Consider the following 25,956-nt stretch of genomic DNA (forward strand, 5'->3'; position numbering starts at 1 on the left):
CAGGCGCGAGTTATTTCAAACACATACAAATCCAGATTATGTAATACATCTGAGGATTTTGACCTAATAAGTACGATTGCCTGTCCTTCCATATCTCACACTGCACAAGATAGAACAAGTAATCATACTTGAAGCGTTCGAGGGGATTGCCTTTATTTTATACATTTTTTTGTCGCAAATTTCTTTTAAGAGCCAAAGGAATGCGCCGCTATGGTGTGGGTATAATTCCACTGTCCTGTTGTTCGGTCGCCATTGTTGATGTAAGACTTAGACAAATAAAGCAAAGCCCAGGTTTAAGTAAATACCCGCTTCACCAATTTCTTCACCAAGTTATGAATTAGGTCTCTCTTTTCTCGAAGATATGAAAAACACTATATATGCATATGAGGAGGCTTTGAAACTTTACAAGATACAGCACCGCTATAATTTCCCTGCTACATAACCCTGTAGCCGGCCAAACTTTTTTGTTTTGCGAATGAGCCGCAAAATTAACAAAAATAAAAAATACGAAAGCCCGACGCTTTTATATCTAATTTCATAATTATTATTACTATTTCTCAGAAACAAAATTGACTGACTATGAGCTTAATGACTCCCCTATTTAACAAAATTGTGTTCGTTACTATAACAACAAGCATTTAAAATCAGGGGAAAATCAGGTTTGTGAGTAAATCCAAGCACTATATAATCGGGCAATAAAGACGGGTCTCAATGTTGAGCCATGTTCCAGAACATTTGATTCTAACAACCACACGTGATTAATATGGGAAATGACATTTTATCTACACGTACATAAAGTTGATATTTGTAGACATGTGAGAGATTTCTTCACTTGTACCATGGGAGCTTTGACCAAGCAGAAAATGTGTGCAATACGCATCAGCATTACTGTATTCTGAATCGTTCATCCAGCAAATATTGCAAAGACTTTACCACGCAGCCCAGCATAAGAGCAGACCTATCTTCACATCAGTGGCGTCAGCATGCTTAAATAGCAGTCCAAAGTACGACCGAAGTTTAAGCGGCCGCGCATGCCCAGTTCACTGTGGATATGCATGCGCTGTAGGGGAAATCCCCCCGACCTCTCATCGCATCAGTCTGCTTTTTTATTTGTTCATTTATTTATTTTTCTTTTTTGCGGTTGTTGATACTACATCAGGAACTGTAGTCTGCGGCCTGCAAGTCGGAGCTTTATTCTTCTGAGACAAAAAGTTAAAAGCATCACATATCTACTGTACGTGACATCATGCAGATATGGGGGGCCCATAATTTTAAATTTTCCTCTTACACTAGTCTCTTTATAATGTATAGGACTAGCTACTAGTACGCATTCAGTTACGTCATACCCATGACGTAATACACCATGCCGACGTAATACGTGTCCTGGCCCCCGTTTCACAAAGAATCTTAATTCCGTAGTCGACTAGCTCGGGCTGGGTGACCTTGCTAGGTCGACTACGCTGAAGTCGACTAGGAGTGTTTCACAAAGAATCTAACGTCTTAGCTTGGCGTGCTTACCAAAGTCGACGCGCTCGAGAAACTCTTCAGGAGGAGGTGTAAAATTCCAAAAGTTTCACAAGACATGACGTTTGATGGCCTCTTTCGGCCGAGAACGATCGTTTATCAACAATAAAAATCAGACAAAACACAAACAAAGTTTGTTTTTGAACTTTATTGATTAGTTTAACTTCAATACAACTTCTATACAACGGACGTCTAGCGGTCAAAAACATAAACAAACACGCAATCGGCTGGGTAAAGTGGCATTTTATTTTTTATTTCAATATTCCATAAATGTCAGTGCTATTCAAGGGTATTATAACACAATATCTTGAAGGAGGTGTGTTCTTTCCAAATTTTTGTTGTTTATGCTCTCATTTACCGAGTTTTAGTTGGGCTTGCCGACTTAAGTCTCCTCCCGAGGAGGCTTGAAATCGTCGACTAGCAGCTAAGAAAAAAATGACGTAAGCGACCTTTTAGATTCTTTGTGAAACGGGACTTAGTGACGTAACGACTTAATTACGTTGGTAACCAAGCTCTAAGTCAGGGAAACCAACTTAAGTTTTTTTGTGAAACGGGGGCCTGAATTACTGCATATGTTTCATCACAGTCAAATAACACTGAACGCACTCAATGCGTCATTTTTCGTTAACTCAATGTTTTGTTTAACACAGTTGAATGAACACAAGAAGTCATTTAATAGGTTGAACTATTTGGAAGAATTAAGTCTTTTAGGTTTGGTACTAGCCCTGGCAAATCAGTGGTCCTATTGTATGATAGCCTTGTTCCTCTCCCTGACCTGTGTCTCCAAACTTTACAATAGACACTGGCAGATAATCCGACTGAGTGATGTTACCTTCGTCTAATCGCCAGACGAAGTCATTTGAGTCGCAGTTGCATACTAAGAAAGGAATATGCAATATGAATACGATGTAACCTATGCATATTTTACTAGGTGTACTAGCTGTATATGGTATAGTTTATTATTTCATTCTGAGAACTTAAGGAAATATCACCCAGGCAAACATGCACGAAGTAGAAATGAGCAATATTAGAAAAACTGTTTCGGTGTATTTGTCAAAACGAGTACATGTACCTGTATGTCAAAGTTACTGACCTTCTGTAGGGTCTGCGCAAGAACCATCCATTGCGCATACACAATTGTTAAGGGCACCCTCTGGATCCCCGCCCGCCCAAAATGGCGCCTGTTGTCCGTGCCGATCATACCAGGCAGCCTTATTTCTTATGAACGACCCGTAGCATTCGTACTTGATGTATTGATTGCAGTTAGTAGCAACGATATCTACATAGGCAGCTATTTGATCCGTATTCACTGAAACATGGAGCGAAAGTCAAACATTTTGGTCTTAAAATTGTAAAGATAAATTCAATTTTGAATTACGACTCGCGGGAAGAGCTTTTATTCAATATGCAAAACTGACTGTAAATAACCATACAACGGCTGCAACTCCCGTTGTTATTGAACAATGGAACATGCAAGTATAGTCGTCATAAAACCTCACAAGTATTAACCGATTTTTACCTTTGGTACTAGTACATGTAGACTGAAAACTGAAAATTTTGTTCTAAAGGCTCTGTCACACTAAGCGTATAGAGATTCGCCTGAATACCGCATGGCAGATCAATTAAATGCACATACTGTATTTGAACGTATGAAAACACCTGTTTTTTTGCGTATTAGAATGAACATGGCAGTGTATGGAATTGTTTTTGAACAAGTTAAAAAATCTAAGTATGCAAACGTACACCAACGTCTGACGGCGTACTCGAGACGTATACGACAGAAGTCTTAGGAACCCCTTGTGTCTCTGGTTATGGGCAGCTTTTCTCCTACTGGTACGTTATTACTAAAGTTAATACCCTATAGGGCGCATTTAGAACAATTTGATCCGTGGTCGTACAGATCTGCGGGCTAAATATGGCTGATCCACTTAAAAGCGATGCCGAAAAATTCCCTGATGATTTCCTCGCCTCCACACGCGCCATTAAAAGGATCTAATATTCGTATATAGTTGCGTTAAATCGAATATACCTACTTGTGCATATAAGAATTGGATTATGGTGCACAAAACTTGAAATGGTTTCAAACAAAAGTGGAATTAATTATGATTTCATGCTATAATACAACTAAGGTTGAATGATTAAATAAAGTGCAGCATTTTGCTTAATATATATATATATATATATATATATATATATATATATATATATATATATATATATATGCGGCAGCAATACTTACAGCCGTAAGACAAATCTACCGAATAGGACAAAGCCGGATCATAGCCCATCACGTGTGTCCTGTCTTCATAATCATGGTGAAAGGTCACAGTGGGTAGTGTAGTTGACATATCACAATACACCTCGAAAGCAGCCACACCTCCACCGCCATCTGGGTCAACCCAATAGACGCCGCTTGTGCTATTAAACCGTTTCCATTCTGTGCAAGAGGGCAAAGCTAAGAAACAGGAAGATTCCACGTGTAAGTTTTCCAGAACAAACAAACATGTTGGGATTGGAACGTTTAGAAACGTTTATCCACTACACAAAACTTAAAAGTTATTCAAGTATGCTACACGTATTACACATTGTACCTGTAGTTGTCTTTTAGTGTCACCATTACATGCACATTGCATTACATTGCATAGTGCGTGAACAATAAAGGTGTAACTTAGACGCCCGACTTTGTTTTTGGTTCAAATGTACGACAGCAGTAACATATTGAAATTCAACTAAATCGGAATGATTTCCTGAGCAATTATATAGTGAATGTCCTAACACCCGACTTCAACTTAGAAAAATATGGGGTTTCTTTCTTGTAATATGGGGTTATTTTCCTCTTAAATGGCAAGATATACGGCGCTTAAAGCGATAATAACTCTTCCTTTGAGATTCAAAATTCCGCAAGAAATACGTTCTAAACAACACATGGAAATATATTATATTGCATTTCACCACTAAAACGGCTGTTATTGTAGTAAAATTAAAAACTGTGCTTGTCAATAGGGCTTTCGGTGCCTTTCTTCCCGGTCGTCAAGGCATCCGTTGCCAAGGATGTTGGCGCATCACGAGGATTCATGTGGCGGGATAAGATATAGCAGGTGCATTACACAATCCTCAGACGTTAGTTGCGAGTTTTTGTACAGTGTGTCGGATAACGAAAAGCCCAGAACTGCACAGGTTGTAGATATACATGCATTCTGAGCAATAAGACGATTATATCGTATGAATCTTATTTTATTGTAATAAACTGTTGTTGTTGTCTGCTTTTCCCGCGGTTTTAAGTAGATCATCAGATTTCGCGTGACTATGCCATGTCAGAGAGGGCTCCATCAGTTAAAATATCTTAAGAGAATTTAACAAAAAACCAAGCGTTTAGGAAAAAACCCTGGACTAACTTTGAATGCAGGAATGGGGTCGTTGACCATTGGTAAGTACTAGAAAATTGTCGTTTACGCCAGGAAAATCCCATTTTTGGCCAAAACGAAGAGTTATTATGACTTTAATAACAGTGAATCACATAAAGACAGATAATGAGAGAAATGTTATAATTAATATTAAATGAAAGTTTACCAGGTTGACATTCCAATGGCCCAATGGTATAATAGCCATATTCATCTGCGTTCCCCGTGTCACCATTGAAGAAAGCTTCAATTGGGAGCAAGGACTTGTCTGTGAAATATCCCTCGTCTTCCCTCAACACATGATCGTTCTTGTTACAGTTGCAATCACTTCTGCCGTCTGAATTAAACATGATTGACCTTGTTGAACACATTGTCTATACGTTATTTCAAGCAAAACCATAAAACAAAATGTACGTGAGGAAGAACATAAACTACGGCATAGAAAAATAATAGATAAGAACTTACCGACACAGTTTCCAGCAACTCCACAAGCACACGAATTCGCAATATTACCACCAGCCCAATACGGGATTCTTGTACCACCTGAATAAAACCAATTTTAAGCCACAATGTTATATATATATATATATATATATATTATTATTATTTCAACGAAAAAAGTCATTGTTTGAAATGGTTTTGCGCGTCATTGGTTTTACTCATTTTAAAGTGATATCGAAGATATCGCCTAAGTTGCATTTGCCTTGCGAGATCGGTACAGTACCTGTATACAACGGTACACCTAATGGAAGTTAAAGTTGTGTGTATTTTATTCTGTCCACGTGGATGCTACAAATCGTATGCTTAGGACCCTATATAATATTGGCTCAATATCCTATAAAGCCCCAAAGGATAATGCCTGAGATAGACGCCGTCCGTTAGGCTATTGAACTAAGACATTACCTCTGTCAGTAACGTAGTTGCAATTTCCAAGATTTTTTGCACTTTTGCACCTCCACTTGGCATACTGGGAGCACGTGGCAATGGTGTCCACGAAAGGCGTCACCTGGGTAGAAATATCTATACCTAAATAGTTCATAGTCTGGCTCCAACTCCCACAGGCCTCATGACCCTAGAATATAGAATACAATACACGACGCATGTCAAAAGTTTGCTACTATACAGATTCACATTTCTTCATTGATATACACACTTGTACGGATATACACAACTTAGTACATCGTGACTCATGATTATGCGTATGTATAAAAACATGTTAGGTGATAGGTTACATGTACATGGAACTAACTGCTATTTTGTTCATTAAACACGACGTTTTTGTACCTTACCGAGTCTGTTGTGATAACTACAATTATACATTACCAAAATCTGACTTGACTCTTCCATATCTCTAGTGTGATGAATGATTGTCTTCCCAGGTGGCGTGGTAGTCATGTCGCACTCTACCAAGAAAGGCCCAACACCATAGTTGGCTCCGTCAGGGTCGATTTCAAACTGACCGCTGTACCGAAATCCATGTATGTAGTACTCATAGCACGAACTCATAATGGCTGTAAAATTAAAGCAAATCATGGCGACAGCTTGGAATGTAAGACTCATTTGTGTTGTCTAGTTATGCTCCACATTTTTCACAAACTCCATTTGTATACGGCATAGAATGTGCTTTGATCTTTTAAAGACACACGCAAAGATACAAATCACCAATACGGGTATCAGTTCCTTAAACGAATTATATATTATTATTTAATTGAATAGGTCCATATTCCGCCGCAGGGCCACCAAACAAAGAGTCAGCAGAATCAAGGAATTTTTCACAGCGGAAAATTATACTTACAAACACATTTGTGAGTTATCTCCAAATATTTCCCTTGCCCAGGGCATGGATCACCAAACACTCCACTACTTGAACTGACTGTACAGCTAGTACGCTGCTGACACAGGTCCTTCACGACTTTAATAGTAGCTATCTGATCTGCCCTGCAGTCAATGCTCTCCTGCCCGAAGAATACATTCAGAATGTCTATCCAGGTCCCAGTAGGGCAGGACAGAGAGACGGAGCTGCCCTCATTTATCTGGCTTGTAGTGGTGTAACCTTGAAAAGCCAAACAGTGGTTTCAGAACTGATGCGTGTGCTGACTTGGTATAAGCATGGTATTTCATATGTTTTGATATCATTTCATGTTAACGTTTGTGCATAATTATAATATAGATAAAGTGAATAAATGAATAAGTTAGTACATGGAATTTTTTGCTGCTAAATTTACCCGCCATTATATTTTACAAGTAAAACCAGAGAAAACTGCCATGTTGACGGCAAAGAGCTACGTGGCAATACCTTTTTTCACTGGGATTCATTGGCCTAAAGGTAAGTAAGCACACATATCATGTTGGGACCATATCTTTAGCACACACCTGACATACATAACGTGCTCATTAGACTACATGGGTGTGTTTTCAATTGGTTTATGCGTGCGAGAGAGAGAGAGAGAGAAAGAGAGAGAGGGAGAGTTTGGGTGGGTGGGTACATACACTATACTACATACGTACCTGCGTCGTATCCGTAGACCTCAAATTTACCACTGATATGGCCTCCCCAAGCCTGCACACTGAAGCGAACAAAGCGGCCGACCGCTGAGGGTTTCAAGTAATTGCTACGAACTGCAGTGCCCCAGTTCCCGTTGAAAACCTGTAATATTCCATGTGATTAACCCTTCAGTAATCAGATAAACTATTTTACAAGTACACTTTGAAAAAGGCGTTTACGAAAGTATAAATATGATCAGATTAAAGTGGCATTATAAAGACATGAGGAACCTATGGGTATTGCGCTTAAGGTACATATTTTCATTTTTTTACATACCTCCAAGGGAAATATCCATATCTTCTGAAACGGTGATATCAGGATATTTTGGTGAAATTACCCCGTCATGATTTCTGTTCTATCTAAATCTGCTACATATCTACATTGAATATAGCAGCGTGAACAACATATGGTAGTTACCTTGCATGCCCCATTTGTAACAGCATGACATTCGAAACTGACCCCGTCCACGGAGACCAGCAGCTCGTACTTGGTCACATACTGCGACCCACCGCCTCGGCCCTAAAATAAAATATTGAGAATATAATCGATGTTAAAGATCGACACCAGAACTGAGTCAGCTCGGATCCCAAGTACGTTTTACGGGCCATTGCTGTTTTAACACGTGTTTGTGAGCTAATCTTACGACCAACTGACCTGTCGAATTATGTCAACCAGACTTGATGGCAAAGTCGCATTTATATATAAATATCCTAGTTATAAGGCATAACTGACTAAACTAGATAATATGAAACTCAGCACCCTTCACTTGAACACAAAAGGAAAGTAAACCAAGTGAGTGTAATAGAGTTGAACTCGAGTTTCCACTTGAACAATAAGGATTGCAGAAAGTGTGACATGTCAGGGTCCATGTAACAGAAACTCTGCCCTCCATATAGTTATAACAGTTAGGGTTAGTTTGACCTAAGTGGGCCAAAATCTAGGGCACAGCTCACCTGAACAAAGTTGTGGGAAGTGAATTCTCTATTATGGGGGACTCTCTGTCACGTTACACCGGCCCAGACTTTTATAAAACGACGCTGTTTGACAAGATAACCCGCGTTGGAACAAGGCAACGTTGCCTTTACCTACCTGCGTGGCCACCTTGGTTATAACCATTGTTCTTTGCAGATCTATTTGGAACCATTCATTGACGACGTTGGTCGCCGCACACCAGGCGCCGCTCTTTGACATGGAGCCCCCAAGAATGGAACAACTTCCGTGGTATGTCGACGCCGAGAAAGCCGAGTCCGGTAAAAATGAACTGTGAGGTCTCTCGCGGCCTGTTGAAAACCCATTTTCATTAAATCGGGATGTTTAATCAAAGGAATAAAATATACTATCAATAAAAATCAAATTAACTTACTGCAATCATTTTGGAACAAGTGTCTCCTGAAAGTGTCTCATGAAAATTCATACAATGCAAACTCGCTCTCGAGATTGTGATAAATAAAGGTAACATACTGATAATGAAGTCCGGGATTTATTTTGTCAAAAGTGCGTTAAATACCCTCTAATATTTATAGAGAAGTGTGACAGGCAGCAGATATGAATCAAACCATTGGTACACTTGTACCCTGTTCAATCGCAGTGTATTCTGAGATGCTTCGATCTTGTAATGAATTAAGCGGAAATAGACTTCTATGAAATGCACTGAAATTTAGAACAACGAGGGGTTATATAATATAACAAAGTGTACACAAAAACACCGATAGCTTGGCCAACAGCTCAGGAAGTGGGCAGCTTACCGAGTATATCAGGAAAGACAAAATTGTGTAAATCAATACTCTTTTCACTATTGCTAAATCTGCTCATTCTGTTGAATGAATTAATGAAATGGAGCGTAGTAATATCTTATTCAGGTAATTTTAAGTCTTTTAGTAATTTCCCTTAATATTAAGTAGTCATTTAATGTACCTTGCAAGTTTATATCTGTACACAGTTGTTGTATCTAAATTTAGAATCTTGTTCGATAACGTGTATGTTAGCTTAAATATCCATGTGCTACAATTTAACAAATCACAATTTAAATGTACATATATCAACTAAGAGTTAATAACATTATATTTGAACAGATATTTTTGCATTATTTCATTGAAATAACGTGACTTTGAACATGCTCAACATGGGATGCACAACATTCTAAATGAGAAACCTGCATCATATCCTATCATGTTTCTTTAGAACTAAGAAAGTAAAAAACCCAACCAAAACTTAAAACGGGCAGTTTCAAATCCTTAAGAGTAGGGGAAGGAGGTGGGGTTAAAAAAGCTCCAAGTCTGCACGCAGTTGTAAATAAGCACTTTACACCTTGGCCAACCGGTAACAATTTGTATCCATTCTAATTATTGCTTCCTATTTCAATAAATACCTTACCTTCAACCCAGGAAGAGCAAACCAAGGGTCCCAGCGTCTCATAACCGAATTCAGTAGAGTTATCGATGTCAGCGATCCTAGTCTGTACGATAGGAAGTAACACTTTCTCCTGGATGTAGCCTGCATCATATCTCCACACGGCGTCATCGTTATCACAGCTGCACTGTTCTGTAAAGATAAACCATGATTCATTGCCAGCGAAAAGAGACTCGGGTTAATTGCCACTCCGGCCAGTTTCAAGACGTATGCTGATGGTACTCCACAAGGAACGTCGTCAATGAGTTTAGTTAATATGATATTGCATCAGGCGATGCTTTGCAATTTCAATTAATAAACATGTCAAGTACCTTAAATGTATTGGCATATACCAAATGCAATTGCTGTTGGTGATATTTGGTTTGTATATCTACATATGTATACATGTACTAGTATATCTTTGACAAGATACATCAACATCACAAATCACATTGACTAAACACATTCATTCAAACTGTAATATTAATTGTAGAACACCACATGTTCAACCGATCATACTTGCCACAGTTTCTATCAATTCTTACCTGCACCCTCACTGCAGGCAGAGTATTTACCACAAAGGCACGTTGCAGTTGGAGAACCCCCCGCGAAGTAATGTCCCCAGTAATTGTACTGGCCGTAACGGTCAGTTTGAGAGGTCTCTGTCCCCATGCCTGTAAAGCAACAATATTCCTGCCTACTTTTCATTTTGCTTACAGCGTGTAATGTAGACTACAGGCTCTATCTTTGCTTGTAACATGAAAGTCATGAAATCGAACATTAAGACCAAACTGTGAAACCAATTCATAATTGCACCTAATGTAAGACAACGGTAGCCTAATCTGAATACAAAGGTTCAAATGTCCTACCCCCTATTCCGTGACATTCTATCTTCCGGTACTGATGGCAATGGCTGGACGCGTCCACCAGGGTTGTTATCTGTGCTAACGTGGCACTTGTACCCACCAAACTTCGGTAAAGGTACCCTGGATGATCTGGTCCAAGTTGGCCACTTCGTCCCTCTAAGTTGTGGTGGACGATGGTCAGGGGAGGGTCAAAGGTCATGTCACACTCCACCCCAATCTCAGTCAGTGGACCAACGCCGTCCACATCTATAGTGTACGATCCACTCGGATAACCGTTTGTTTTCAGGATGTCGCACGTCAGGGCTTCAAAACAAGGAAACATCGTTTTAATAGGGTTATCAGACAAATTAAACTGGTATCTTATCTTTATAGAAATCAGACATACAAAATCTCTAGAATCACACCGTTAATCGACAATTTTAGCGGAAACACACCCAAACATACCATCTGAAAGAAGCGAGAAAAGAACTATTGCGGATGCTGTATTCACCCCGACTGGCCGGGAATTTGTTGCAGTCAACCTCAATGTGTACAGAAAACCCACAGTCAGATTAGCTACAAGTGACGTCACATTATCTCGATGTCCAGGGTCAGGCATGGTCACTTTTGTGACGTAAGAATTATCATCAGAATTCTGTATTTTTACATCAATGGTGAAGGTTTGATCAAAGCCGCCATTCTCTCCTGCCACCCATGTGATGTGAACAGTGGAGTTCTCTGTTATATTGACGAACATAATCGTCGGTGCTTGTGGCGGACCTACAACAAAAATTCAAAGTATCGCAATATGTAAACTTATAACTAATAACAACCCCCCCCCCCCACACACACACACACAATACCATGCAGTTAAATTTTAGAATATATCCAGTTTTCATCTTTTTTTCAATTTGGTCATCGACATAAGCATATTGGTAAATGTACCTTGAACAAAGAGAAAAAAAAGTAATGTTTAATGTACTTAACCAAACCATGACGTCATAAAAGACCTCACCTTTGCCAGTATCTAAAAACTCCCAGTCGCTGTTTTCCTTTAGTACTGCCCCAGCCTCATCATGGATTGTTTTGTCATTTATTTCACACGTCCTGTTTGCTGGACTGTAGTTGACAGATGTACAGCCTACAGGACCAAGAGAGAGACATCTCTTTGAACAGTCTATTTTAGAGCGCACAGTGCGTACCACATCCAGTGCCCCGTTCTCTAAGCGAAATCCTTTTTGTACGCGAAAATTCTCCGAACGGTACACGCCGGCGTTGACCAATTGGTGCACCATACAGAGCACGATTGCTGCCTTGTTTATGCACTGTTTCAGTGTCATGGCGCAAAATAACTTCGAAATTCTCTTTTCTATATATCAATCAACACGATGAGTAGTTTCAAATACATTTACGGATATATAGTGCTACATGTTTCAGATAGTCAAAGACTTTTACGTGGATATATATTGCCTCCAGAAATGCTATCGATATTTTCCATAAAACGGATTGTCTCACTGTTAAATCATAAAGCTTTGTTTGTGACTACGTATTTTGGCGTTATTGACGGTTGTGTACATATAAATTAGCAAGTTAAACCCTTAAAAGTCTTTTCGGTAGCTGCTTTCCTTCTCAACAACGCGGTAATTTGTCCCATGTTTATTCAATTGATGTTAAGTGAAAGCTAAATAACACATTTCCTTTGTATCTTCAGTCTACTGATTATTTGAAATCCTATCGGCTAATGGCCTCTTTAATGTCTGGAAAGAGCACGTATTATCTATGGTGCCTTGACCCCCTACATATCGAGTTGCCCGGAGTACATAATCCTATATCCTGAACAGGAAACAAACTGAGGTGATAGAAGAGCGCTGTTAAGGTTCAATGATTAATTCTAGAACCGTGTTTCGGTGAAATCAGACCAGAAAAATTATCGATACCTAGCACAGTGTGAAGCCACTATTGTTTTGTAATGAGAGTTATTACCAGTATTATTGTGACGAATTGGAACTTTCACATGTTTATTCACCATTGGATTTTTTGTGCAAATTCAAGAGGATTAATACTCTATTTGTGCTCACCAATCACGCATTCGCTTGCTTTTGTTGCATTTCCTTTTGCGTGATAATCACAATTTTCCATTCTGATCTGTCAATTCACCTTTAAATATTTTCTTTTAGGTAATTGCAAAAATCTTTGCTTTCAATTAGAAATTCAAGAATATTTTTTTAATTACATCATACTAAGTTGGCATGTGCTATACACGGGGCAGAATCTTACAATTTGATTGAAATTAAACAATAAAACAAAACTATATATGACTTTGGTATTTTTCATCCTTTCTTTACACAAAACAATTCTCAAACTTGTTGACTCTTAGAAATTAAACTTGCACATAATAACTCGTTAGGTCCTTTTTTACTTATTTGATTCTAATTTCTTTACTGCTTGCAATTAGTGAAGGCGTTAAAATCAAAAGGCACTTAAGAAGACAATGGGTACTCAATGTTAGCATTATTATCAACAAATACTAAATATAAAGACTTGGACGTCAACCAATAAAGACAAACTGATTTTAACACCAAAAATCCAAGCCACTTGTGACCGGGGAAGATGACAATGACTCTTCAAGCATAACACCACACTTAGCTAGTAATCCTTGTGTTCTATGATATGTGTTTTTGGTGGTTTCTAGACAGGATGATAAGACAGAATCATTCTTTGCAGACTTAATGACATAGTCAAACACAGCGTGTAGGCCTACCAGCTATGGACCTTGGTCACGTGAATGGCAATGGCCTGGCTACGCATTCAGTTACGTCAGACTAGTGCCGAAATACGTTTCCTGTATCACTGCTTATGCTTTAGAGTTCTAGAAGTTCACATTAGATTCTAACCCTGGCAAACCAGTGGTCCTATTGTATGATAGCCTTGTTCCGCTCCCTCGCCCGTGTCACCAACTTTTACCATAGTAACTGGCAGATAATCCGACTGAGTGATGTCACCTTCGTCTAATCGCCAAACGAAGTCATTTGAGTCACAGTTGCAATCTAAAAGTTAATGTATGAAGAGTATATGTAATAATGAATATTTTGTTAAAAAATATCTCAACCTTTAACTATTGTTGTGTAATTCTATTACTCACCTTTAATATGATATAATATAATATAATATAACTTCACCTCGAATATCACTTACTGTTACATGTCAATATGAAATGACAGGCCCCACTAGCTTTCTTGGTTACGATATAATTTCATCACCTCGTTGGTATCAAAACTTACGCTTGTTGGCGTTTGCACAGGATCCGTCTTTTGCGCATGCGCAATTGCCTGTGGCGCCATCTGGATCCCCGCCGGCCCAGAATGTTGACTGCTGTCCATGCCGATCATACCAGGCGGTATGTATATTGGGACTGCTTTGAATATGTGAGCCGTAGCATTCATATTTGATGTACTGGGTACAGTTGAAACCAACGATATCTACATAGGCCGCTATTTGATCTGTATTTACTGGAGAAACAAACAAATATACGCACACCTGATATACAACATGGCAGCAATGATATATATATAATGTGTGTGCATATATAACGGTATATGTGAATGCTCTAATTAATGGAGTACAAAGATGATAATTAGTTTGAACACACTGAAAAAGCAACCAAGTTCAATTTTTGAAATTACGTAAAGCATTTTGCCTCAAAATCAGAACAATATCGCAGTAGCAACACTTACAGTTATATGTCAAATCTACCGAATAGGACAAAGCCGGATCATAGCCCATCACGTGTGTCCTGTCTTCATAATCATGGTGAAAGGTCACAGTGGGTGGTGTGGTTGACATGTCACAATACACCTCGAAAGCGGCCACACCTCCACCGCCATCTGGGTCAACCCAATAGAGGCCGCTAGTGCTGTTAAACCGTTTCCATTCCGTGCAAGAGGGCAAAGCTAAAAAAAGACAGGAATATTCCATATGCCAGCATACTGAAACCTGTATAAAGTTGTGTAAGAACAGAACCATATCTGCATAAATTGTAGTTGAAAAAATTAAAGATGTCAAGGTAACTATAAGTATGAGATATTGAGGTAATATTTTACAATAAAAATCAATGGAATCTCACCAGGTTGACATTCCAATGGCCCAATGGTATAAAAGCCATATTCACCGGCGTGCCCCGTGTCACCGTTGTAGAAAGCTTCAATTGGGAGCAAGGACTTGTCTGTGAAATATCCCTCATCTTCTCTCAACACTTTGTCGTTTTTATTACAGTTACAGTCACTTCTGCCGTCTGAATTAGACAACAGTGTAAATATATGTCAAATCGTGATTTTCCTGTGGATTGTTTTGGAGAGCGTAGGGGTACATTGGGTTCCAGATGTGAACAGAAACTGTTCAGAGTTTTGGCAAAGGTAGTTTCCGCTGACCTCTGCCACTAAGAGCTATCAATGGATGCAATAATTTATAAGAATAAAATGCAAAGTAAAAGGACAAAAAAATCTTTAAAGGAGACATTCAGAAGCAATGGACCTGAAGACACTTGGATATGTATACCGCCTTATTTTTCATTTCTATATCGCTAGTTCACATGCTCAACGCTATCTAACGTAATCCAAACATTTAAAACCAAAACCAAGAAATGGACCTGGGATTGCTTACCATATAATGCTCGGAGGATTAACGTATATACACTGAATGTATAGATGTACGTTATTTCAAGCAATCCGTCAAACAAAACGCGCGTGTACGTGCAGTGTAGCAAAGGAAAAAATGGGGCAATCTATTCCAAATAAAAACTTACCGACACAATTTCCAGCAACTCCACAGGCACATAAATTCGCACTATTACCACCAGCCCAATACGGGATTTTTGTACCACCTGAATGTACAAGCGATGTTTAAGACACACAATGTTACATAAATAATATACATGTTTTTCAACAAACAAGATTAATTGTTTGAAATAGACCCGCACCTGGTTGGACCAGCGGTAATCGCGATAACGGTTGAACTTTTTGTTGGTTTTAATTCCCCTCCTGCTTTTGTGGTTTTCAGAGGCAGAACATTGGTAACTGCCAGAGTATAAGGGTGCTACATAGGGGGTGGCTGCAGGGACAGCAAGGACACCGCAAGGAGAGTTTTAGGACACTTAAAGAGAAAGGGCTCTGTGTGATCACATTTAAATTGACAAATCGATGTTGTATACACTGTAAAAACAGCGTTTAGCTCCAAGACACATTTCTAAGCACCTGTTTTGTCTCATTTTTTCGATGCGTTTAGCTCCTAAGCACGTTAAGCTCCTTAACATGTTGCACGCTTTGACGCGTATTAAATGTGGGGTGTATTTGCTTAACTTTTAGGTGGTAAGGGTTTCATCTCTTTTAGTCACACACACGCGTGTACACACACACACACACGAAGCCATGGTCACCTTTAAATGCTATAGCTATATCTATAACAGGGTACCGTGAACTGTCAACAGCGTTAACTTCACACCGTTACCTTTACAGCGGGACTTATTCATCCTTGTTTTAGCTGACCTTGCGAGGGAGTTTATTAGAATATGTTTCTGAAAATTAACATGTTGCACGCTTTGACGCGTATTAAATGTAGGGTGTATTTAACTTTTAGGTGGTAAGGGTTTCATCTGTTTTAGTCACACACGCGCGTACATACACACACACACGCACACACACACACACACACACACAAACTAAGTCACGGTCACCTTTAACTGCTATAGCGATCTCTATCTATAACAGGGTACCGTGAACTGTCAACTACGTCGACATCACACCGTTACCTTCACAGCGGGACTTATTCATCCTTGTGTTAGCTGACCTTGCGAGGGAGTTAATTGGAATATATTTCTGAAAAACAAGTTAGGAAAATTCACAAGTTTACTGAGGACACGAAACAGCTATCACTTTTACTTTAACACATTTTTTTCATATTTTGATAAAATGCGTTACGGTATTGATGTCTATTTATTTTTCCGGAAGTAATGGACAATAGAACATCACGATGATGGTGGGGTATTCATTATAATGGTTTATTTGAGCTTTCATTGCATGCTGGCTATTTTGGTAACGATAGTCCGAATATTTAACAAATCGCACCGCTCCTATGCCCAATTAGGAATTAACCGCTAACTGTAGTTCATACAGCACTAAAATCTAATAAACGGATATATTAGATCTTAGTACAGCATAAGACGTGTTTTGATTATTTATGAAAAAGGTTTTCAAAACATTAAGTAATGTTTTTCCAGAATGTTATAAAACGCTCATAAAACCGCAGGGACATCATTTTGCATGGAGTTAAAAACACCCATAACGTTACCATAACGTTATTCTATACCATCACCATCATGTAACCAGCTGATAACGTCGTGCTATTTGGATTATTAATAAATAGGCCAATTTTACATAATCACACCTTACTGCAAGGAAGGAAACAACGCGTTCGAGCAGGCTGTTCCACGCCTCCAACAGCTCCATACGTTTACAAGGGGAAGTGTTAAGCCAAATTGTTGAGTCTTGAAATAAACTTGTTATGGGATCGTATACATGGGATTGTGAAGTATCTTTTTTTTCTGTGACAAGCTTGAAAAGCTAAGCGTGTTGTTCAGCGACTCCACGCGTTTAGGAATTCCACACCTATAGCAGTTCCATATGTTTAGCAGCCTCACGCGCTTAGCAGGGGAAGTGCTTAGCCAATGTGCTTAGCTTGTGATTGACTTATTATAGATTCATATGCCGGTGAAGCTAAACACATAGCTAAACATGTAACACTGTCAACGTGTCTAGCTTTTTCTTCTGTGAAACGCTTGAAAAGCTATACTTGCTTAGCTTTTACACATATTTCTAAATGCGTCTAGGTGCTTAACGTATGTTGAATGTATTCAAATGCTAAACACTGTCTTTACAGTGTACCTGACCTCTAGGTCATGTTGGAGAAACGGCGCGGCTCTTGCACTGATTCTAAACACGGAAAACCGCATACGATTTAATCTTATAGCACCCGTGGCAAATGTATACTATATAGTTTTTATTAGTTAATCGACCAAAGAAATATTGAATTAAAACTTGCCTCTGTCAGTAACGTAGTTGCAATTTCCAAGAGCCGCTGCACCGTGACACCTCCACTTGGCATACTGGGAGCAGGTGGCAATGGTGTCCACGAACGGCGTCATTTGGGTAGAAATATCTACACTGAAGTAGTTCATAGTCTCGCTCCAACTCCCGCAGGCCTCATGACCCTAGAATATGGAATACGATGCACAACACATTTCAAAAGTTTGCTACTGTAGAGATTCACATATCTTTATTGATATACATGTTCACATATTACCTCCTACCATAGATATATACAGCTGACTACAGCGTTATACGTTACTACGCGTATGAATACACGTGATATACTAGCTCATGTCTTGTGAACAAGTGGAACTTGGGGCGTCTGGGACCTGTGTTTGTAATACGAGTGTACATGTACCCTACTGAGTCTGTAATAATAATTAAAAATATACCTTACTGAGCCTGTTATAATAATCGAAAATAATGATTATTTAAATTTTAATTGAAAATATACCTTACTGGGTCTGTAATAATGCTTACAGATTTACCTTACTGGGTTTGTAATAATAATCAAATATATACCTCATTTGGTGTTAAATAATAATAATGACAAATATACCTTAACAAGTTTTTTAATGATAATTATGATTATATATTACCAAAATCTGACTTGACTCTTCCATATCTCTAGTGTGATGAATGATTGTCTTCCCAGGTGGCGTGGTAGTCATGTCGCACTCTACCAAGAAAGGCCCAACACCATTGTTGGCTCCGTCAGGGTCGATTTCAAACTGACCGCTGTACCGAAAACCATGCATGTAGTACTCGTAGCACGAACTCATAATGGCTGTAAAATCAAAGCAACCCTTAGTGATATTTTGAATGGTATGACAATTTTGTGTGTTACAATTATGTTTTATCATTTCCCTCACTCAATTTGCATGGCATGTAATGTGTTCTGATCTTTTTGAGACTCATGCAAAGCGATCATACAGGGTAGATTTTCTGTAAAACGTTACCCTTTGGTATTAATTTAAATGATACTTTAACAAACTTAATGGTGGCATATGTCGGGCTAAGTGGCAATAATGTGCGTGGCATTTTTACCGCTTTGTGTACATCTTTATTTTTACAGATTAAGTGTCTGATTGGGTGTTTACATGCAGTCATTAAAGGGTCACCAAAAACAGAGAGAGACAAATCAAATAAATATTGAGCAACATCATGATGTACTTACACACACATTTGTGAGTTATCCACAGGTACTTGGCAGGTCCTAAACACGGGTCACCAAATACTCCATTACTTGAAGGAACTGCACAGCTAGTACGCTGCTGACACAGGTTCTTGACGGCTCTTATTGATCCTTTCTGATCTGCCCTGCAACCAACACTCTCTTGCCCGTAGAATACATCCAGAATATCTATCCACGTCCCAGGAGGACAGGAAAGAGTGACAGAACTGCGTTCATTTATCTGGCTGGTATTGGCGTACCCTTAAAATCGAAGCATGGGTGTCAAAAGTGTCATCAAAATATACTTGTCTATATGAAGTCGTATGTGCCAACTTACATCACACAATCTCATGTGCGTTATTAGCAAACTTTATGTGGGGGCTAAACAATTAATAAATAATTGGTAAAATTGGCTAAAGGTAACGGACACTATTAGCCCCATCTAAAAAAACAGCTTGCTGGAAAGTAAATTGATTTAGACGTTATAATATCAATTATTCATAAAGGTATGTTATTATGTTTATATCTTCAATGTTAACACCTAGAAAATATGGCCGAACTAACCACAAAAATCTTTTATTAAACTGGATCTTATTAAGGTTCGTATAAATCAATATTACATGTATGTTACTTGGGGTAAGAGGGTTAACATTAAAAATATAGTGACGGACGGTATCCCCTTGGTCCTCCTGTTTCCTGTGTTTTTTGACTGATATGAATGAAAGTTCAAGAGCCATTGACATCTAAATAATAAAATGAGCACTGTAATATGCCTATGACGCAGGTCTTCATATTTTATACTGAAAAGTTATAAGGTATAAAAGTTATAAAGGTATAAGTTATAAAGTACCAAAGTGCACGCGGCTTAGCATCATACAGATCCCTCCCAGTCTACACATCACGTGTTAACCACGTGACTGGGTCACGTGTAACATGATTACCACGTGGTCAACTCCTACTTTCGGTCTTGTGTGTTAATTCAGTTTAATAGCAGCTCCATACCTGCGTCGTATCCGTAGACCTCAAATTTACCACTGATGTAACCAAACCATTCCTGCACACTGAACCGAACGTAGCGGCCGACTGCAGGGGGTTTCAGGTAATTGCTGCGAACTGTACTAGTGTCCCAATTCCCTCTGAAAACCTGTAATATTCCAAATGGCTTTTAAGCTTTAAAAAGCCAATGAAAACACTTGTTTCCATTAACATATATGAAGACACCAGTAATACATGTAATAACTGCCTTTATCCCTAAGCATGCGTTTTGATGGTAAATCTTTTTTTTTGTTTGTTTGTTTCAGGGAATATACGGAAACCATTTTGATGTGTTGCTGTATGTTAATTTCTACAACAAAGTTTATATTGTTGCAAGCGTGTTGATTTTTCCCAATCAAACCAAAAAGGAAACCATAATCAGTGCATAAATAGTGTGGTTTATACATTATTAAATCTGTGACTTTCCGCGGTACATCGGAGACATACATGGAACATGGAATATTTAAATAACGGGTGTAATAAGGCCCTTCAGTGAAGCAGCAACATAAATTTTTTTTCGCTTTTACTGAGATTATTTGTTTAATAACATTAATTCGGAGCTATAACAGGAATCTCTGTTCGTGTTCAAATTCGTAATATGATACAACTAGAACCAAATCCTGTCTGATAAATACCCGTACCTTGCACGTGCCGTTTGTAATGGAATAACAGCTGAAGTTGGCCCCGTCATCTGAAGTTAACAACTCGTACTTCGTCACATACTGTGTATAATCGGGTCGACCCTGAAATAAACAGACCTATATATTCACTGCATCATGGACGGCAAATTTAGTCTCTAACCGTCGGTAATGTGACTGTTTGTTGTGGAACTGGTATCCTAATAAGCTACCCGCTATCACAAAAGGCTACTATTCAAACGGCATCACTGCAGGCAGGCTGGATCCTTCCATAAAACATATCATCTTCAAAACCTACACTTGCAAACGATACATCGACCCAAATAACCTTTGTACATGCAGTTATTTAACTAAAAGCCACGAAATTAAGGAGCATTCTATCAAGTTAATATTATTGGAACTGTTGACGTTACTCCGCCCTGGGTACTGGTTCAATTTAAGCAAATGCACCTATAAGGGATAGGTTGCCCACTCTGAAAAGCGAACACATGAATTCCAAGTAGTCCACATCTATTACGCGTAGCTACAGTGTATATATATATATACCTTTGTGGCCACCCTGGTTATAATCATCTTCCTTTGCAGATCTATTTGGTACCATTCATTGACGATAAGGTTGTCTGCACACCATTTGTGACTCTTTGACATGGAGCCCCCAAGAATGGAACAATCTCTATGGCGTGTTGACGCCGAGAATGCCGAGTCCGGTAAAAATGAACTGTGAGGTCGCTCACGGCCTGTTGAAAACACATTTCGAAGGGTTTTATTTTTGAGTAACGAAACGTCATACTTAATACGTTATTAGGGCATTTTTGATTAAAAGGATAAACACAATCAATGACAATCAAATTGCTGTAATCGATTTGAAAAAATGTCAATGTGCTAGTGCATACTGTTTATAAACGTCTGGTGAAAATTCATTGTTAAGTCGTTCTCGAGGTTTATTTTTGAGATTTAAAGAATGAGCATCATTTTACTGCCACATATTGATAACTGGGTCCGGGAACTATTTTGTCAAAAACGCGTTAAAACCTCCAAGTGAACGTATCACAAGTATAGACTTATGTATGAATCAAATCACTGGCATCCTGATCTGTCGAAATTACTTTGCGAAGTCTCGATCTTTTAATAAAATAAGCTGAAATAGACTACATTATAATGAAATACACCATAGAATAGAACAATGAGGATTTCTCTAAAGCGATATTGCACCGATATGTCCAAACAAATAGAATATAAGAGTCACTCAACGTGCCTTCCATAACTACGGAAACTCACGTTCGATCTAATACGAACTACTTAATAACAATCGATAATGCCCGGATGTAGACGCACATGTACAGATCCTGTTATAAACGGTGACGTCATCAGCATCCGTGTGGGGCATTAAGTCAAAGAGAGTGATGGCAGCCGGTTCACTAATGAAAATGCAAGTGAGAGTACATACCTGGTCCCAAGGCATTTATACAGATTAAGGAGTTGTTGGGACATAAACGGCTGTATATAATATAACAAAATACGAAGTGTACATAAAATAGCTTTACCAACTGCTTAGGATCTATGCAGCTTTGCGACTATAACAGGAAAGGCAAAATTACGTAAATCTATACTCCTTTCACTATTGCTAAATTAATTTGTTCATTTTGGTGAATGAATTAATGAAGGATGGCGCGTATGTAAATACCTTATTCAGGTACTTTTGACCCTTCTAGTGATTTCCCTTAACGTTTGGTGGTTACATAATGTGTCTTGAAATCTTTGTACCTGTACGTGTTGGTTGTATCTTAAGTAAGAATCCTGTTCGATTACGTGTATGTATGCCCCATTATATTTCTTTCTAAAAGCAAATTCGCAAATCCAGACAAAATTGAATACGAGGAGTATCTAATTTCAATCCTCTAAAGTATATAACATCTCTGAGTCAACGCACCGTTATAAATGTACACTTTACACTTTACATCTTGGTGAACCAGTGTAACGCAACTGAGGGTACGTGGAACAGAAAGTCCGCCCTCCATTTCGTTATAATGGTTAGGGTTAACCTGGCCTTAGTGGGTCAAATCTAGGGCGAGCCTTACCTGTAAAAATGAATTGGAAGCGGACTCTGTCATGGGGGGTTGGGGGGGGGGGGGGGGAGGCTCTCTGTCGCGTTACATCGGCAGCAATTTGTACCCATTTTAATTAATGCTTCCAAGATATTACCTTACCTTCAGCCCAGGATGAACAAACCAGGGGACCCAGCGTCTCATGACCGAATTCAGTAGAGTTATCGAAGTCAGCAATCCTAGTCTGTACAATAGGAAGAAACACCTTTTCCTGGATGTAGCCTGCATCATATCTCCACACAGACTCATTTTTGTCACAATTACACTGTTCTGTAAAGATAAATCATGATCGTTATATAGGAAAAGAGGCTTAAGTTGCCACTACGACCAGTCTCCAGACACGTGCAATGTCACGGCTTTTCTATATTTTCTTCAAACTATGCTTTGTATTTTCAATGAGCAAAACTGTCTAGTGCTTTAAATGTTCTATCATATTCAAAAGGCGATTGCGGCTGATTGCATTTGGTTTGTATATGTACATGTACATATATCTTTCACATGATACATCAGCGTTACAATTCACAATGACTAAAACATTCATTCCATTCATTTTAAATTTAAACGTTTTCACGCGATCATACTAACTTCAGTAACTTTCAATCCTTACCTGCACCCTCACTGCAGGCAGCGTATTTACCACAAAGGCAGGTTGCATTCGGAGAACCCCCCGCGAAGTAATGTCCCCAGTAATTGTATTGACCGTAACGGTCAGTCTGGGACGTCTCTGTCCCCATGCCTTGAAAGATACATTGTACATACAGATTATACCCACTGTATTCATTATTGGAAATTGCACCGATTTTCGGTGCTCTCTGTTGTTAAGCTACGGTTACTATAGCTACAACAAAAGTGGTATGTAGAGGCTGGCGAATCAAGTTCAAATAACGGTGCACATATATGCTGGAATTTACGAAAACATCAGTTTTTCGATATATATATATATATATATATATATATATATATATATATATATATACCGTCAGTATTGGCTTTGGCAAGGAATGTTGTGTACGCTGTTGCCATAGAGACGGTGGTACGTACACATTTATATAAATCCATATCGAATACCACAATTATGACTGAGTAATGCAAAACACTGGATTTCTGACAAGTTCTTAATAGTGTAACCAATTAATAGTTGTACTAAATGCCAGACAAAGTTTTTGCTATGCTATGTTAATCTAGATATAAAATTAGAAACTTCTTACCCCCTGTTCCGTGACATTCTATCTTTCTGTACTGGTGACAATGACCAAACGTATCCACTACGCCTGTTATCTGTTCTAGAGTACTAGGAGAGTAGGTCAGATTTCGATAAAGGTACCCATGATGGTCTGGTCCAAGTTGACCACTTCGTCCTTCTAAGTCGTGGTGGAATATGGTCAGGGGAGGGTCAAAGGTCATGTCGCACTCCACCCCAAATTTAGTCAGTGGACCAAAGCCGCCCACATCTATACTGTATGAGCCACTTGGATAACCGTTTGTTTTGAGGGTGTCGCACGTGAGAACTTCAAAACAAGAAAACATCGTTTTAGTTTGGTACTTTTTATGAAAGAATATTACTGCTCAGTTACCAGACAAATCAAACTGATGTCTTATCTTTATCAAAATCAAACATGCAAAAAAAAGTGTTTATCTGAATCACACCATTAATCGAGAATTTTTGCGGAAATGCACCAAAACATACCGTCTGAAAGGAGCGAGAAAACAACTGTAACGGATGCTGTATTCACCCCGACTGGTCGAGTACTTGTTGCTGTCAATCTTAATGTGTATTGAAACCCCTCGGTCAGATTGGATACAAGCGACGTCACACTCTCTCGATGGCCGGGATCGGACATGGAGAGTTTTGTGACGTAAGAATTGTCGTCAGCATTCTGTAATTTGACATCAATTATGAAGATTTGATCAAAGCCGCCATTCTCTCCGGCCACCCATGTGATCTGAACAGTGGAGTTCTCTGTTATATTGACGAACATAATCGTCGGTGCTTGTGGCGGACCTACAAGAACAATTCAAAGTGACACAATATGTGAACGTATAACTAATAACACCCCATATCTTATCATGTATGCACGGTATGCAGTTAAATTTAAGAAACATATCCAGCTTTTATCTTTTTCAATTTGGTCACGTAAGCGTGAGGATAAATTGAACAAATTTGCAAACGGTTTATGGGTGTAATTAACCAAACCATGACGTCATATAAGACCTCACCTTTGCCAGTATCTAAAAACTCCCAGTCGCTGTTTTCCTCTAGTACTGTCCCAGCGTCATCGTGGATCGTTTTGTCATTTATTTCACACGTCCTGTTTACTGGACTGTAGTTAACAGATGTACAACCCACAGGACCAAGAGAGAGACATCTCTTTGAGCAGTCTATTTTAGAGCGTACAGTGTGTACCTCACCCAGTGCCCCGTTCTCTAAGCGAAATCCTTTTTGTACGCGAAAATTCTCCGAACGGTACAAGCCAGCGTTGACAAATTGGTGTACCATACAGAGCACGATTGCCGCAATGTTTATACACTGTTTCAGTGTCATGGTGCAAACTTAACTTCAGAAAACTTTTTCTATGTTTCAGTTAATTTCAGGCGAATGAGTTTCATTTAATCTACAAATGTAAACTGATATGTGTGCATAATCATTTCAGCTATTCGAAGGAACTTGCTTAGATACCTATTGTCTTCAGAAATGCTATCGGTATTTTCCATTTAACTGATTGTCTCATTGGTAAATCAGAAGGCTTTGTTTGTGTCTACTTTCTCTGACGTGATTGAAGGTTGCAGATATAAATCAGTCAATAAAACACTAAAGTCCTTTTGGCAGCTGCCTTTCTTCTCAACAACACGGTAATTGGCCCCATATTTATTCAATTGACGATATGCGAAAGCCAAATTGCATATTTCCTTTGTATCTTGAACTTACTGATTATTTAAAATCCTATCGGCTAATGGACTTTTTTATGTTTGGAGAAAGCACGTATTATCCACGGTGTTTTGAAATCAGACCAGAAAAGAAGCCAATGCCTACAACAGTGGGCAGTCACTATTGTTTGAAATTGGCAGCAATTACCACATAGGCCTTAAAAGGCAATTGAGAGGTCAATTAGCACGCCGTTTTATCATTCATATACAAATAAATACTTCATATAAAGACGTGGG

General features: G+C 38.8%; 3 protein-coding genes across 3 annotated transcripts; all 3 read right to left on the reverse strand.

Moving 5' to 3' along the window:
- Window positions 1–275: 275 nt before the first annotated feature.
- LOC147763268 (contactin-associated protein-like 5) lies at window positions 276–9,290 on the reverse strand. The gene is made up of 11 exons (XM_087008793.1): window positions 8,560–9,290; window positions 7,888–7,989; window positions 7,434–7,572; window positions 6,721–6,978; window positions 6,249–6,436; window positions 5,829–5,997; window positions 5,391–5,468; window positions 5,095–5,262; window positions 3,764–3,979; window positions 2,618–2,833; window positions 276–2,401 (listed from the first exon to the last, which is right to left on the reverse strand). The coding sequence occupies exons 1-11, from the start codon at window positions 8,659–8,661 to the stop codon at window positions 2,244–2,246; spliced, it is 1,794 nt and encodes a 597-aa protein (XP_086864919.1). The 5' UTR covers window positions 8,662–9,290; the 3' UTR covers window positions 276–2,243.
- Window positions 9,291–9,451: 161 nt separating this feature from the next.
- Window positions 9,452–11,512, reverse strand: LOC147763269 (contactin-associated protein-like 2). The gene is made up of 5 exons (XM_087008794.1): window positions 11,169–11,512; window positions 10,728–11,027; window positions 10,404–10,532; window positions 9,844–10,011; window positions 9,452–9,471 (listed from the first exon to the last, which is right to left on the reverse strand). The coding sequence occupies exons 1-5, from the start codon at window positions 11,458–11,460 to the stop codon at window positions 9,452–9,454; spliced, it is 909 nt and encodes a 302-aa protein (XP_086864920.1). The 5' UTR covers window positions 11,461–11,512.
- A 224-nt stretch (window positions 11,513–11,736) lies between these two features.
- Window positions 11,737–25,336, reverse strand: LOC106175165 (contactin-associated protein-like 2). The gene is made up of 16 exons (XM_087008796.1): window positions 25,012–25,336; window positions 24,482–24,796; window positions 24,003–24,302; window positions 23,402–23,530; window positions 22,897–23,064; window positions 21,236–21,426; window positions 20,693–20,794; window positions 20,019–20,160; window positions 19,020–19,277; window positions 18,442–18,629; window positions 17,796–17,964; window positions 15,505–15,582; window positions 14,827–14,994; window positions 14,438–14,653; window positions 13,985–14,212; window positions 11,737–13,750 (listed from the first exon to the last, which is right to left on the reverse strand). The coding sequence occupies exons 1-16, from the start codon at window positions 25,334–25,336 to the stop codon at window positions 13,593–13,595; spliced, it is 3,135 nt and encodes a 1,044-aa protein (XP_086864922.1). The 3' UTR covers window positions 11,737–13,592.
- Window positions 25,337–25,956: the final 620 nt, after the last annotated feature.

Source organism: Lingula anatina, chromosome 3 (assembly GCF_051362555.1).
Source record: "Lingula anatina isolate TDL-2025a chromosome 3, LinAna3.0, whole genome shotgun sequence".
Lineage (NCBI taxonomy): Eukaryota > Metazoa > Brachiopoda > Lingulata > Lingulida > Lingulidae > Lingula > Lingula anatina.